The following is a 16,092-nucleotide window of genomic DNA, read 5'->3' on the forward strand; positions in this document are numbered from 1 at the left end:
GAGATTTTTTCAAGGGCACCGATGTTGCTGGAATAGATGGCAGCTGAAGTTGAGATGACAGAAGCGATCTGTCAATGGTGAGAGAGTTTGCTCCAAGGAGGTAACAGTGGATAGAGAGTTTACTCCAAATGCTTCCAAACTGCATAAAGCTCAAAAGTGTCTTCCAATCCTGAAAGCTCAAGCTTCTGACATTAGAAAGTGACCAGCTGTGAAATGGTAGCTTTCATACCACTTTGCAGCTATCACCTATTCACAGCAATGGGAAGACATGGAGAACCCGCCCTACTTACCTGACGTGAGCCCTGAGCGACGGGAACCTCATTAAAAAAGTGGTAAAATAGAAATAGGCTCACAAAATTGTAGTTAACAAGCATTTAACTATCTTAAATGCCTCCCCGCCGCTTGGTGTCGGGTCTGTTCTGAATTCGCAGACCCGACACTTTGGAAACTTACATGGAGGCGGGATCGGAGCGGGTTCCCAACCCGGTCAATCATTTCAATTTTGATAGCCTCCAAACCTGCACTCTGAGCGCCGGCCAAATTCAGCCCTAAGAGTCTTTCAGCCTCAGAAGCTTGGCTTGCCACAAACCTGATTTCATTTGTCTTGGTTTTACCAGAATGATACCTGGACTTGAAGGGTTAAGTTACGAGGAGAGATTAAACAAATTAGGGTTGTATTCCCTAGAATTTAGGTTAAGGGGTGATCTGATCGAAGTTTTCAAGATAACAAGGGGAACAGATAGGGTAGATGGAGAGAGGCTATCTCCACTGGTTGGGGATTCTAGGACTAGGGGGCATAGTCTAAAAATTTGAGCCAGACCTTTCAGGAGTGAAATTAGGAAACACTTCTACACACAAAGGGTGGTAGAAGTTTGGAACTCTCTTCCGCAAACAGCAATTGATGCTACATCAATTGTTAATTTTAAACCAGAGATCGAGAGGTTTCTGTTAACCAAAAGTATTAAGGGATACGGGCCATAGGTGGGTTAATGGACTAAGGTCGCAGATTAGCCATGATCTCATTGAATGGCAGAACAGGCTCAATGGCCTACACCTGTTCCTGCGTTTTCCACCAAAGCAAGTAATGAGCCGAGGGTATTTATACTAAAAGATACAGGGTAATCGTCAACAACAACAACTTGTCTTTATATTCATATCATCGTTCAGAAATGAGGGTGTAAATGTGAGGTGTAAAGGGTTCCTGCTCTCCCTATCTGTGCTACCATTTGGGCTCGGTGCAAGCACGCTGCATTGCACCTGCTGGAGGAGCCAGGGCCAAGGACTGGTCGGCCGGCCGGAAGGGTGACCTTGATTTACTTCCGGTTCGCCAGTGACAGCGCAGCAGAGCTTGGCGACAGGCGGACATCTTGAAGCTTCAGCTCGCCCGAGTGGAAGAGGGACTCACCCGCTCTGGACTCATTGAAGGTGCGCGGGTGAGTGGCCTCCCCCGACCGCCTTAAAAAAATGATCATTGTTATTTTAAAGGTCTTCTCGTCCGCTGTTAGAAGTTTTATTTATTTATTTTCCTTCTTCTGAAGCGGAAGCGGCCGGGGCCGGAAGTGGGGATCAGATGGTTGTGAGGCCAGCGGTGAGAGGCGGCGGGGCCGGGCTTTGGACTCGCTGCTTCTCCCTCCGTCCCCCATGGGACCCCGGGGGGGGCGGCCGCCGCCGCGCCGGGCTGGGCCGGGCAGGCTCTTCCCGGACGGACACTTGCTGCACGGACCTCGCGGCTTTCTCTCCCTTCGGCGCTCGGTTCACCGGAGCAGGTGGAGAGAGACTCTGACCCGCCCCCCCGCACCAGGGCAGAGTTGGCAAGCCGCGCGCCTTTCAGTAGAAATTGCAGCCTTTTTTAAAGTCCTGTGTGTGTGTGTTTCAACTGGTGTCTAGTATAACAACACTCCTAGTCTCTCTCGTCTTGGAATTGTTTGCCTTTTTAAACAGTGCAATCTTTATAATAAAGTTTTAAAATATGCCCACGGTTAAATGGTTGTTAATCTGTTATGCATACTTGAGCTCTCATCCTTGGCTAAAGCACTGAGATTGGCTGTGTACTATTTTAATGTACTTATTCTCTCTTTATGGTGAGTGACTAAAAAGTAAAACATATCATGTAATATTTGTACTTTGTACAACGCCAAAAAAATGGCAGGATTATGGGGAAAGAGCAAGAGTGATGGACTAATTGGATAGATCTTTCAAAGAGCCGTCACAGGCACAATAGGCTGAATGGCCGCCTGTACTGTATGATTCTATAAAAGTGCAGTGTTTACATAAAATTTTACAGCACAGAAACAGGCCATTTGGCCCATCAGGTTTATGCTAGTATTTATGCTCCACGCTAGCCGCCTCCCACCTTACTTCATCTCCACATAATCTATTCCTTTCCCCCTCATGTACTTCTCTACCTTCCCTTTAAATGCATCTATCGTATTTGCCTCAACCACGCCACGTGGTATTGAGTTCCACATTCTCGCCACTGAGTAAAGAAGTTTCTCCTGAAATCCTTATTGGATTTATTTGTGACTATCTTGTATTTATGGCCACTAGTTTTGGACTCCCCACAAGTGCAAACATATCCTCTACATCTACCCTATCAAACCCTTTCAGAATTTTAAAGACCTCTATTAGGTCACCTGTCTCCTCTGTTCTAGAGGAAAGAGCCCCAGCCTGTTCAGTCTTTCCTGATACTTGTACCCTCTTAGTCCTGGTATCATCCTTGTAAATCTTTTCACATTTTCTCCAGTGTTTCTATATTTTTGTAATATGGAGACCAGAACCATGCACTGTATTCTTGTGCTCGAACCAAGGTTCTGTATAAGGTTAACATAACTTATTTAGTTCAGAATTCTATTCTAAAAATGAACCCAAGTGCATTGTTTGCACTTTATTGCTTTGTTGACCTGCGTTGCTACTTTTATTAATTTGTATATCTGTACCCCCAGATTCTTTTGCACCTCTACCCCATTTAGACTCTTCCAAGGAATATGTTGCCTCCTTATTCCTCCTACCAAAATACAACACCTGACACCCTATATTGGAATTAATTTGCCATTTACACACCCATTCTGCAAGTTTGATGATGGTTTGTGTTTTGTCTCAGTCTTCCTCTGTATTAGCTATACCTGCCAATTTGGTGTCATCTGTAAATCTTGATATTGTACTTCCGATTCCCGAGTCCAAATCATTTATCTAACTGGTGAACAACAGTGGTCCCTGCACTGATCCCTATGGAACACCTTCACCAGCCTGAATGACTACTTTTAACCCCTCCTTTCTGTTCTGTTTTGTAGCCAGTTTGCTATCCATTCTGCTACTTGTCCCCTGACTCCATGTGCTCTGACTGTAGTCATGAGTCTACTATATGGTACCTTTATCAAAGGCCTTTTGAAAGTCCATGTATATTACATCTACTGAATTATCTTTCTACTGTTTCTAGTACTTCAGAGAATTCAATAAGGTTGGTTAAGCATGACCTTCCTTTTGAATTCCATGCTGACTATTCACAGAATCTATCATATTTTCAGTTTCTAGATGTTTTTCTATTAACACCTTTTTGAGTAAAGGTTCCAATATCTTTCCTACCATCGATGTTAAGCTAACTGGTCTATAGTTCCCTGGATTTGTTCTATCTTTTGAATATTGGAATAACATTAGTTGTCCACCTGTTCTCTGGCACTGTTCCCTGTTGTATCTCCAAATGCCTCTTCTATCTCTTCCTTAGCTTGTTTGAGTATGTCTGGATGCTATCCATTCAGACCCAGGGTTTTAACATCTCTAAGTTTGACTAGCTTATCAATTATCTCCCTCCTTTCAATCTTCAATGTCTTGATATCCTTTTTGATCTCTTCTAATGTCATATCCATCTTGTTAGTCTCCCTGGTTAAAAAAAAAACTGAGTTAACATAACTATTCAATATTTCTGCCATTTCTGTCTTTACCTGAATCCTAACTCGCCTCACCCCTGTGCTTGCTGACCTACATTGGCTCCCGCTCCGGCAACGCCTCAACTTTAAAATTCTCACCCTTGTTATCAAATCCCTCCATGGTCTCGCCCCTCCCTATGTCTGTAACCTCCTCCCTATGTCTGTAACCTCAGATCTCCGCACCTCCAATTCTGTCCTCTTGTGCATCCCGATTTTAATTGCTCCATCATTGGCAGCCGTGCTTTCAGTTGGCTAGGCCCTAAACTCTGTAATTCCCTCACAAATCCTCTCTGTTGCTCTACCCCTCTCTCCTCCTTTAAGACGCTCCTTAACCTACCTTGTCATCTGTCCTAATATCTCCTTGTGTGGCTCGGTGTCAAATTTTGTCTCAACGCTCCTGTGACGTGCCCTGGGATGTTTTACTACATTAAAGGTGCTATATAAATGCAAGTTGTAAGTTTATCATGTGCATCCCTTAGTGGCTCTATCCCTATCTTAATTTTCCTTTTTGTTATTTCTGTGTCTGTAAAATACTACTTTCTTTTTATATTCTTTGATAATTTCATTTTGTAATTCCCCTTTGCCTTCCCTTTATTTGACTTATTTCCTAACCCCACACATATTCTCTTTCGTCATCTTTTTTCCTTTATGGTCTATATACAATTTGTTTCATTTCAATTTTACCGGTATCTGTTTTTTCATTCATTATTGGTTAGTTCTTGTGTTTTCAGGGATCTGCTGAACACTCTTGATCACCTTTTTAAGTATTTCTCACTGCTGTTCTATCTCTGTTTTTCAATTTTTTTCCAGATTACCTTCCCTAGTTCCATCCTCATCATGTAATTATTTTTTTCCCAATCTATTACTTTGGTCTTTGATCTTGTCTCTCTCACTCATTATCTTAAACCTTATTATGTTGCCTAGATGCTCCCTTGTGCTTGCTTCTTATCAGTGCAGGTTACATTCCCATTGCTAGATCCAGTAGTGATTCCTCTCTTATTGGACTTCTTGCATACTGGGTAAGAAATAAGTCCAGCGTACACTGTTTAAAAACTCCATTCCCTTTTCACTACTGCTTCTTGCCAGTTTACTTGGGGATTGTTGCAATCTCTCATGATTATTACTCTGTCTTTTACTAATTTCATAGATTTGCCTGCATATTTCTTCTCTCCACTTCCCTTCCACTATTAGGTAGTATACCCCTATAAGTGTGATCAATCCCTTCGTATCCTTTATTCATAGGGATTCTGTTTCTTAATGTTCTTTTTTCTACTACCATTATGTTATCTCTAATTAGTACAGCTACCTCACCTACCCCCACCTCCTTCCTTCCCTATCCTTTCTAAATAAGTTATATCCTGCAATATTTAACTGCCAATCCTGTTCTTTTTGCAGCCATGTTTCAGTTTTCCTACATCTGATTCCTCTCTACGAATTATTGCCTCCAATTCTCCTGGATGCCGTGTACATCAAATCAAATCAACTTTTATTGTCATTGTTAGTGCACAAGTGCAGTACAATGAAATGTAGGCTTGCGGCTCCCGGGAGTGTACATTTAGATTAAGACATTTAAACATTCAACATACATTTGGCTTGTAATACCTTAACATAAACATAACCATAATAAAGTGCATTGGCAGATGTGCAGGCTTTAGAGTTTATTTGTGGAGTTCAGTAGGATGACAGCCCTGGGAAAGAAGCTGTTCCTAAATCTGGTCGTACGGGTGCGAATGCATCTGTAGCGTCTCCCAGATGGCAGGAGGGCGAACAGACTGTGGTTGGGGTGGGTAGGGTCTTTGATGATGGACCGTGACCTCCGTAGACAGCGTTTCTGGTGTATGTGCTCTATGGTCGGTAGCCGGGTGCCGGTAATGCGTTGGGCAGTTTTGACTACCCGCTGCAGGGCTTTCCGGTCATAGTAGCTACAGCTGCCATACCATACTGTGATACAGTTTGTCAGGATGCTCTCTATTGTGCAGCGGTAAAAGTTAGAGGATCAGGGGTGACAGGTTACATCCCTTCAGCCTCCTTAGGAAATATAGGCGCTGCTGGGCCTTCTTCACCAGAGAGGAGGTATTGAGGGACCAGGAGAGGTCTTCCGTGATGCGGACTCCGAGAAACTTAAAGCTGTCCACCCTTTCCGCCACAGCCCCATTGATGTGGATGGGGGTGTGACTTCCGCCTTTAGACTTCCTGAAGTCCACAATGATTTCTTTGGTTTTCTTGATGTTAAGGGCCAGGTTGTTATCGGCGCACCACTTCACGAGATGCTGGACCTCCTCCCTGTAGGCTGACTCATCGTTGTTGGTGATCTGGCCTACTACCGTGGTATCATCTGCAAACTTGATGATGGTGTTGGAACCATGAACAGCCACACAGTCGTGGGTGAAGAGGGAGTAGAGGAGGGGGCTCAGCACACATCCTTGTGGGGCCCCTGTGTTTAGGGTCGGGGGGGGGAGGTGTGGTTACCTAATTTGACAGACTGGAGTCTGTTTGTTAGGAAGTCCAGGGTCCAGTTGCAGAGGGAAGTGTTCCGGCCAAGAGTTTGAAGTTTGGTGGCCAGCTTGTTGGGGACGATAGTGTTGAATGCTGAGCTGTAGTCTATGAACAGCATTCTGATGTAGGTCTCCTTACCATCTAAGTGATTCAGAGCCGAGTGTAGAGCAGTTGTGATTGCATCCTCCGTTGATCTGTTTGCACGATAGGCAAACTGGTGTTGGTCAAGAGAGGCGGGAACACTGGCTTTGATGTGAGCCAGGACCAGGCTCTCAACACTTCATTATGATGGGTGTGAGTGCGACAGGTCGATAGTCGTTCAGGCACGTCACAGCCGTTTGTTTTGGCACAGGAATAATGGTAGCGGTCTTGAAGCATGTAGGGACTACTGCCTGGGCCAATGACAGATTGAAGATGGCGGTGAAGACATCAGCCAGCTGATCAGCACATTCCTTGAGTACCCGTCCAGGGATGCTATCCGGTCCAGCAGCCTTTCGTGTGTTCACTCCGCGTAGAACACCCCTTACGTCGGAGGTCGACAGAGTGAGCACCTGGTCTTCCGGGGGTGGCAAGGCTTTGGTAGCTGGCTCCCTGTTGTCCCTGTCGAAGCGATCGTAGAAGTTGTTAAGCTCCTCCTGTACATGCAATTTAATTTGTTTTTATTGATCGTGCCTCTTTTTTTAAGTTATTTTATTCTTGTGTTCTATAAATTTATCTGTTCCCTGACTGTTTTTGCTCCCCTTATTCTTTTCCTTGGTCTGACCTTTACTCTCAGCTCCTTTTTCTTTAATCTTCAGGCTGCTGTTATTTCTACCAGATCCCACCCCCCGCTCCATCTTACTAGTTTAAAGTCTTATCTACGGCCTTAGTTATCCTTTCCGCTAGGACCTTGGTCCCATTCCATGCCAGTGGTACAGATCATTCCTGTCCCAGTACTGGTGCCAGTGTCCCATGAAATGGAACCACTTTTTCAGCCACAGTCACCTTCCTGATCTGTCTATCCCTATCCTAATTAGCGCGTGGCTGTGGTAGTAATCCCGAGTTTACCACCCGTGAAGTTTTTCTTTTAAAGTTTAGTTCCTAGCTCCTGAGAGTCCCTTAGCAGGACCTCCTCTCTGTTCTTTCCTATGCAATTGGCCCTTGATTTTAAAATTCTCATCCATGTTTTCAAATCCCTCCATGGCCTCACCCCTCCCTATCTCTGTAATCACCTCCAACCCTTTAACCTTCCGAGATATCTGCGCTCCTCTAATTCTGGCCTCTTGAGCATCCCCGATTTTAATCACTCCACCATTGGCGGCCGTGCCCTTCAGCTGCCAAGGCCCTAAGCTCTGGAATTCCCTCCCTAAACACCTCCGCCTCTCTCCTTCTCTTTCCTCCTTTTAAGAACATAAGACGTAGGAGCAGGAGGAGGTCATTCGGCCCCTCGAGCCTGCTCCACCATTGATGCGCTATCAATTACTCATAAAAGACTGAGAGTTAGAAGAGTAACTAAAGGCTTTTATTAACAACAGAATGGAGGTCTGCCTCGCGTGGTCGACCGGTCCATGATACTAAGGGCTGGGGAGCAGTCACCTTTATACTAGGACCTGTGGGAGGAGTCAGCCGAGGCATGTCCAGGCATGTACACAGTGGAATACAAACAGGAATACAAACAGTGGTTTACCACATTCACCTTGTTTAAAATTGAGTCCGGCGGGGTGAAGTGTATTAAGTTAGTGTATTGGAGTCTCTCCGGAGGTCTTGTCTGCCGCTGTGATCTGCGTGGCGACGGCAGGGGTAGTGAAGTTTCCGGCGTCGAGTCCAGCGTAGGCTGTGGCACAGGCGTGTCATCCTCGTAGATGTCGAGCGGGTCGCGGGGCCCAGGCCTGCCGTCTGCTGGGGCTGGATATCGGATCGTGGGGGGGGGGGTGGTAGTGGGTAGTGGGTTACTGCGGCCCCCGAGGGTGCAAGGTCTCTTATGGAGACTGTGTCCTCCCGCCCGTCCGGGTATGCGATGTAAGCATACTGGGGGTTGGCGTGGAGGAGGTCGACCCTCTCGACCAGGGGGTCCGTTTTATGGGTCCTCACGTGTCTTCTCAGTAGGACCGGCCCTGGGGACGTCAGCCATGGCGGGTAGCGATGTCCCCGATGTGGACTTCCTTGGGAAGACAAACATTTTCTCATGAGGGGTGGCGTTAGTGGCAGTGCAGAGCAGTGACCGAATAGAGTGGAGCGCATCGGGGAGCACATCCTGCCAGCGGGAGGTTGGAAGGCCCCTAGACTTTAAGGCTAGCAGGACGGCCTTCCAAACTGTCGCATTTTCTCTTTCCACCTGTCCGTTCCCCCGGGGGTTGTAACTGGTGGTCCTGCTTGTGGCAATACCCCTAGTTAGCAGATACTGACGGAGTTCGTCGCTCATAAACGATGAGCCCCGGTCGCTATGGATATAGCTGGGGAAGCCGAACAGGGTGAAGAGGTTATTCAGACATTTAATGACCGTGGCACTGGTCATGTCCGGGCAGGGGAAGGCGAACGGGAAATGGGAGTACTCATCAATAATATTGAGGAAGTACACATTGCGGTCGGAGGAGGGGAGAGGCCCTTTAAAATCGACACTCAGGCGCTCGAAGGGGCGAGTGGCTTTTATCAGGTAGGCCCTGTCTGGTCTATAAAAGTGCGGTTTGCACTCAGCGCAGACTTGGCAGTTCCTGGTCATGGTCCTGACCTCCTCAATAGAGTAAGGCAGGTTGCGGGCCTTGATGAAGTGGAAGAACCTGGTGACCCCCGGGTGGCAGAGGTCATTGTGGAGGGCCCGCAGTCTATCGATCTGCGCGCTGGCGCAGGTGCCACGCGATAGCGCATCCGGGGGTTCATTTAGCTTCCCGGGCCGGTACAAGATCTCGTAGTTGTAGGTGGAAAGTTCGATTCTCCACCTCAAGATCTTGTCATTTTTGATTTTGCCCCTCTGCTTGTTGTTAAACATAAAAGCAACTGAACGCTGGTCAGTGAGCAGGGTAAATCGTTTTCCGGCCAGGTAGTGCCTCCAATGACGCACAGCCTCCACAATCGCCTGGGCCTCCTTCTCAACAGCGGAGTGTCTGGTCTCCGGGCCTTGGAGGGTTCGTGAAAAGAAGGCCACGGGTCTCCCCGCCTGATTGAGGGTAGCGGCCAGGGCAAAGTCAGACGCGTCGCTTTCCACCTGGAAGGGGATGGATTCGTCCACTGCGTGCATGGTGGCTTTGGCAATGTCCTCCTTGATACGGTGGAAGGCTAAGCGGGCCTCTGCCGTCAAGGGAAAAGAGGTGGACTTGATCAGCGGACGGGCCTTGTCCGCATAGTAGGGGACCCACTGGGCGTAATAGGAGAAAAACCCTAGGCACCTCTTCAGGGCCGTGGGGCAGTGGAAGTTCCATAAGGGGACGCATCCGGTCGGGGTCGGGGCCGATGACTCCGTGTTCCACAACACAGCCAAGGATGGCGAGGCGGTTTGTGCGGAATATGCACTTCTCCTTGTTATATGTCAGGTTTAGGAGTTGGGCGGTGCGGAGGAATTTTTCGAGGTTTGCGTCATGGTCCTGCAAGTCACGGCCGCAGATGGTCACATTGTCCAGATATGGGAAAGTGGCCTGCAACGCATTTTGATCTACCATCCGGTCCATCTCCCTTTGGAAGACGGAGACCCCGTTGGTGACGCCGAAGGGAACCCTAAGGAAGTGATAGAGGCGGCCGTTTGCCTCAAAGGCAGTGTACTGGTGGTCCTCAGGGCGGATGGGGAGCTGGTGGTACGCTGATTTCAGGTCAATGGTCGAGAAGACGCGGTACTGCGCGATCTGGTTGACCATATCAGCTATACGGGGGAGTGGGTAGGCGTCCAGCAGGGTGTAGCGATTTATTGTCTGGCTGTAGTCGATGACCAGGCGCTGCTTCTCGCCGGTCTTAACGACCACAACCTGGGCTCGCCAGGGGCTGGTGCTGCCCTCAATAATCCCTTCTTTCAGGAGCCGCTCCACTTCGGTTTTAATGAAAACCCTGTCCCCGGCACTGTATCGCCTGCTCTTTGTGGCGATGGGCTTACAGTCGGGGGTGAGGTTAGCAAACAGTTGGGGGGGGGGGGGGGGGTGACTCTGAGTGTGGAGAGGTTGCACCTGGTGCGCGGCGGGCAGTTTGGAAGCTGCTGGCTGCGGACTGTGAGTGGGGGTAGGGGTCCACCGTACGCCATCGTAACACTTTTAAGGTGGCACTGAAAATCTAACCCCAGCAGGACGGCAGCGCAGAGGTCAGGCAGGACCAGAAGTTTAAAATGATCGTACACGGTCCCGTCTACTACGAGTGTCACCACGCAGTAGCCGCCGATGTCCGCCGACTGGGACTCGGAGGCCATAGAAATCCGCTGTTGCGCAGGCAGGACTGGGAGAGCAACGCCGCACCGTGTAGGGGTGGATGAAGCTCTCCGTGCTCCCAGAGTCAAAAAGGCAGATTGTATCGTGACCATTTACCTTAATGTCCATTGTGGAACTGGCCAGTTGGTGCGGTCTCGCTTGGTCCAGTGTAACGGATGCCAGCGTAGGGGTCGGTGTGTCGCTGCGGGTATCAGATGAGGCGGTGTCGGGGGCCTGCTGCGTCCCGGCTGTCGTCCAAGATGGCGGCGTCCATGATCCCCATGTGGCTGGAGGCGTCCAAAATGGCTGCTGTACCGGTGATTCGCACATGGCCGGGGAGGTCCAAGATGGCGGCCCGCATGGCCCACACGCGGCGCTGCTGGGGTTCGGGGTGGCTTTGGCCCTGCAGACGCTAGCGTAGTGTCCCTTCTTCCCGCAGCCCGAGCAGATCGCGTTTTTCGCCGGGCAACGCGCTCTCGGGTGTTTTGCCTGGCCACAGAAGTAGCATTTCTGGCCTTGGGGCACTGCTGTCTGGCCTTGGGACACTGCTGCGGTAGTTGGGCCGTGGCTGGGGTGGCACGGCGCTATGAGGCGGTCCTACCGTGTCCCAGGCTGTCATTCCCCGCGGCGTCCACGGTGCAGAGGAGTAGGCATCCATGCCCTGGTAGGCTGCATCCAACGATAGTGCGAGTTCAGAGGCCTTGTTGAGGTCGAGGTTACTCTGCTCCAACAGTCGCTGTCGGGTGTAATTGGATCTGTGGCCCGCTACAAAAGCGTCCCGGATAAGTTCCTCTGTGTACACGGCGGCCTTTACATCCTTACAACCACAGGCCCGGCCAAGCACACAGTGCCTGAAGGTATTCCACGGTCGATTCCCCAGGTTGTTGTTTACGACTCCCCAGGAGGTGCCTGGCGTACACTTCGTTCACTGGGCGCGTGTACTGGTCCTTGAGTAGCTTGATAGCGTCTGCGTACGAGGTCGCGTCTTGGATGACCGAGTACACTCGGTGGTTCACTTTGGAGGTCAGGACATCCAGTTTGTCCTCGTCCGATTTGATTGCTTCGGAGGCGGTCAGGAATTTTTCGAAACACTTAAGCCAGTGAGTAAACTTGGTGGATGAGTCCGCCTCCCGATGATCTAAGTCCAGGCATGCTGGTGTGAGGATCTTCTCCATTATAAAAATGTTGTTAATAAAATTGATGCGCTATCAATTACTCATAAAAGACTGAGAGTTAGAAGAGTAACTAAAGGCTTTTATTAACAACAGAATGGAGGTCTGCCTCGCGTGGTCGACCGGTCCATGATACTAAGGGCTAGGGAGCAGTCACCTTTATACTAGGACCTGTGGGAGGAGTCAGCCGAGGCATGTCCAGGCATGTACACAGTGGAATACAAACAGGACAAACAGGAATACAAACAGTGGTTTACCACAACCATTAAATAAGATCATGGCTGATCTGATCTTGGCCTCAACTCCACTTCCCTGCCCGCTCCCCATAACCCTCGACTCCCTTATTGTTCAAAAATCAAAAGATGATCCTTAAAAGCTACCTCTTTGACCAAGCTTTTGATCATCTGCTCTAATATCTTCATATCGGGTTTGGTGTCAGATTTTGTTTAATAACGCTCCTGTGGAGTGCCTTGGGACATTTCACCACATTTAAAGGTGCTATATAAGTAAAAGTTGTTGTTGTCCCAATATGGACTGCGACAACTGGATCTTCCCCCTCCCTCTTACTTTATTACATTAAAATCAGTGCTGCTTTATGAATATTGATGTACACAAGCAAATTAAACAGTACGTGTAGATTTTTAAAGTTCAAAATTAAGTTACTGGAACAAGGAATAACGCATTTTAATTATGACAACATTTGATGCATATTTTTTGAGGAAATTACTGTAAACTGCTAAACGGCTGGCTAGTTGCAGAACTAGTTTCGGTATGGGGGCATTGTACCTCAAAACTGATTAATCAGTAACTTTGTTTTTCCTGTTTGGAATGTGTGTGTTGCTGGTTCAGCAGAAAAATCGACGACTTTTTTTCTTTTTAGGAAACCTGTCCCAGGATCACCATGACGGATTCAAAGTATTTTACTACAACTAAGAAAGGTAGCAACTTTTCTATCTTTTTAAAATTGTAACTGCTATAAAATAGTTAAAGAATTATGAAACACAGGTAAACTAACACAGCTTTGCAACTTGTTTACTGTAATTGTTGCAAAAATAAATCTTTTTAAAAAAAAAAAAAATGGAGCTGGTTTAACACTGGTTGCTATTAGATTATTGATGAGTCAACCTGTAGTATGTTACGTTACTCTGGTGTACCCACACTTTGTTCAGAATATTCGGATTCCAGTTGCTCCCTTTCCTCATTACTCATCTGATTTTTTTCAATGTTTCTCTCATTAATTACATGTATTTTCACAAAGGGGGGAAAAAAACCATGACAGGATTTTTTAAAATTCATTCACGGGATGTGGGCGTCGCTGCCAAGGCCAGCATTTATTGCCCATCCCTTATTGCCCTTGGTGGTGAACCGCCTTCTTGAAGTGGCAGAGGGAAGTTAAGAGTTAACCACATTGCTGTGGGTCTGGAGTCACACATAGGCCAGACCAGGTAAGGACAGCAGGTTTCCTTCCCTAAAGGGTATTCGTGAACCAGATGGGTTTGTATGACAATCCGGTAGTTTCATGGTCACCATCACTGATACTAGCTTTTTAATCCAGATCTACTCAACGGAGTTCAAATTCCCCAACTGGCGTGGTGGGATTTGAACTCATGTCTCCGGATCATTAGTCCAGGCATCTGGATTACTTGTCCAGTAACACAACCACGATGTTCCCGTACCCTGTCAATGTGTATGTGTTGGAAGTTTTAGGACTTGGCTCCATGTTGTGCTGACAATGTTCCTGGCATGGTAACACCCCTGTTATATGCACACCTAGGAAAAGGAGTGGGCTGTTCAGCCCCTCGCGCCTGTTCTGCCATTCAGTTAGATCATGGCTGATCTATATTTCAACTCCATTTACCCCCTAGATCCCTTGATACCCTTACTCAACAAAAATCTATCGATCTCGGTCTTGAAGATCTCATTTGAGCTGGCATCCACAGCCTTTTGAGGGGTGGAGTTCTAGATTTCCACTATCCTTTGCGTGCAGTCGTGCTTCCTGATTTCACTCTTAAATGGCCAAGCTCTTTTTTTATACCAAGCTCTAATTTTAAGATTGTGCCACCTTATTTTGTATTTTCCTACCAGAGGAAATAGTTCCTCTGTATCTACCCCATTGAATCCCTTTTGTCATTCTAAACACCTCAATTAGATCTCCCTTCAACTTTCTGATCTCAAGTTTATGCATATTATCTAGATATAAACTGCAGTAAAGCTTGTTGAAATATTTGGCTCAAAGGTGACTTTACTTGTTTGAATTGCGGTATATCCCCAAATGTTACTAGGATGGTAGAATTATTTTGGAAACACTTGGGTGTTTTGGGTATGCTTTAAGATAAGTACAAGGTTCAGAATCGAGGCCAAAGCACTGGTTAGCCAACATTACTTTAAATATATACTTGCTGTACGCAAGTGTTTGCAGGTACTTTGTAAAATGTTTCTGTCTAAACTTTAACATATTAATACAGGTGTTGAGCATCACATCTGCCATCTGCCAACTTTTTAAAGCAGAAAATGCTCAGCTACTTGTATATAGAAATATCATCTTTTAAGTGTGTGACAAAGAGCTGGATAGGTGTAAGGTAGCAGATAAGGTGTACTTTGATTTCAGTAAGGCTTCTGATACAGTCCCTTTGGAAACGCTGGTACTGAAAATAAAGAAGGAATTAGTGGAAATATTTTACAATGCATATGTGATTGGTTGGTTGACCTTTAGAACCCAGAAGGTGGTAGCACAGGGGTTGTCCTCTGCCTGGGAGAATGTTACCAGTGGGGTCCCACGGGGGTCTAAGTTAGGACCACTTTTGTTTAATATCTTCATAAATGATCTGGAGCTAGGAATCACAAGTAAAATGGCTAAATTTGCCGATGATCCAAAGCTAATGAAGATGGTAAACTCCAAAGCAGAACACGATAAGCTAAAGGATTTGAATATACTTGGGAATTGGTAGACAGGTGGCAGGTGAAATTCATTGCAGAGGAATGCAAAATCCCTGAAGGGACTATTACTTAAATGGAAAGAAAATAATGTTCATGGAAAATGAGAGATATCTGGGATCCTGATTGATAATAAGTTGAAGCTATTGCAGTAATGCTTGTTGGCAATGAGTAAAGCAATTCCAATGTTGGGATGTATTAAAAGGTCAATATTGAGCTGAAATAGTGAGGTAATCCTGCCACTTTATAAATCGTTGGTGCGACCGCACTTAGAATACTGTGTACAGTTCTGGTCGCCGCAGTACAAATGGAATATTGCAGCTATTGAAAGGATATAGAAGAGAGCAACCAGAATGATTGAGGGGATGGAGAAATTGGATTATGCGCAGTGATTATGTAAATTGTTCTCACTGGAAAAGAGAAGGTTGAGAGGTGAGGTGATTGCTGATTTTAGGATTCTAAAGGGACTAGATACTGTAATGTGAACCATGACCAGTTTCACCTGGTCCAGAACAGTAGATCCAGACGACATGACCTGTGCTTGAAGGGGAGTAAATTCGAAACTAATCAGTGGAAACATTATTTCAGTGACCGAGTGGTCAATCTATGGAGCAAGGTCCCAAGGTAGACAGTGTAAGCGGATAGTATTGATTCATTCAAATGCAAATGAGATAGATTTCTTTTAGAAAATAATATTTTGGGATATAGTGTATTTGTCAATTGAGGCACAACATATGGCAAGCATAGCTTGCTTGGGAGGAATAGGTGACTTTGGACCTATGGTTCCCAAAGCTTTTCAATACTGGCAGGGTTTCCTCTCCCCAGGTCTGGGTCTGTTGTAGACTAATTGTTAGTGATTCCATGATTAGTCAAGAACTTCATTATTGTTGTATCATGCCACTACCAGGACGGTCGAAAGTGAACTAGGTCTCGGTCTTTTTTTTGTATGTTTCAGAAACCTAATTTTGGGGTGTTACTAAACTTGATCATTTCCCCCTCTCCTTCCATAAGCTTCCTTTCAAGAATATGAACTGAGTTGGGCCATTCTGTAAACATTATTTTGTACTGGAGCACTGACGTACCCTCTCAGTTTAATAGTTTTATTGGGTTATCACTAACCTTGAGATTTTCTTCCATCAGAAAATGTTATTCCTTTCAGTTAGTAAAACCATAATGAGGCTTCACCTTGATTTAGAAGTTCATTGT

General features: G+C 46.6%; 1 protein-coding gene across 5 annotated transcripts in view; it reads left to right on the forward strand.

Moving 5' to 3' along the window:
• Positions 1-1,137: 1,137 nt before the first annotated feature.
• Positions 1,138-16,092, forward strand: part of ap1b1 (adaptor related protein complex 1 subunit beta 1) — a 107,153-nt gene continuing 92,198 nt past the window's right edge. For 2 of the 5 annotated variants that reach the window (XM_085961490.1, XM_085961492.1), the window contains exons 1-2: positions 1,142-1,433; positions 12,833-12,890. In XM_085961490.1, the coding sequence (XP_085817616.1) occupies positions 12,854-12,890 (37 nt within the window). In that variant the 5' untranslated portion in view covers positions 1,142-1,433; positions 12,833-12,853. Of the gene's footprint in view, positions 1,434-12,832; positions 12,891-16,092 lie in introns of all 5 variants that reach the window. The other 3 variants (XM_085961494.1, XR_015072307.1, XM_085961491.1) reach the window with 3 other exon arrangements.

This window comes from Somniosus microcephalus, chromosome 19 (assembly GCF_052327205.1).
Source record: "Somniosus microcephalus isolate GS21.2 chromosome 19, FLI_Smic_1.0, whole genome shotgun sequence".
NCBI lineage: Eukaryota > Metazoa > Chordata > Chondrichthyes > Squaliformes > Somniosidae > Somniosus > Somniosus microcephalus.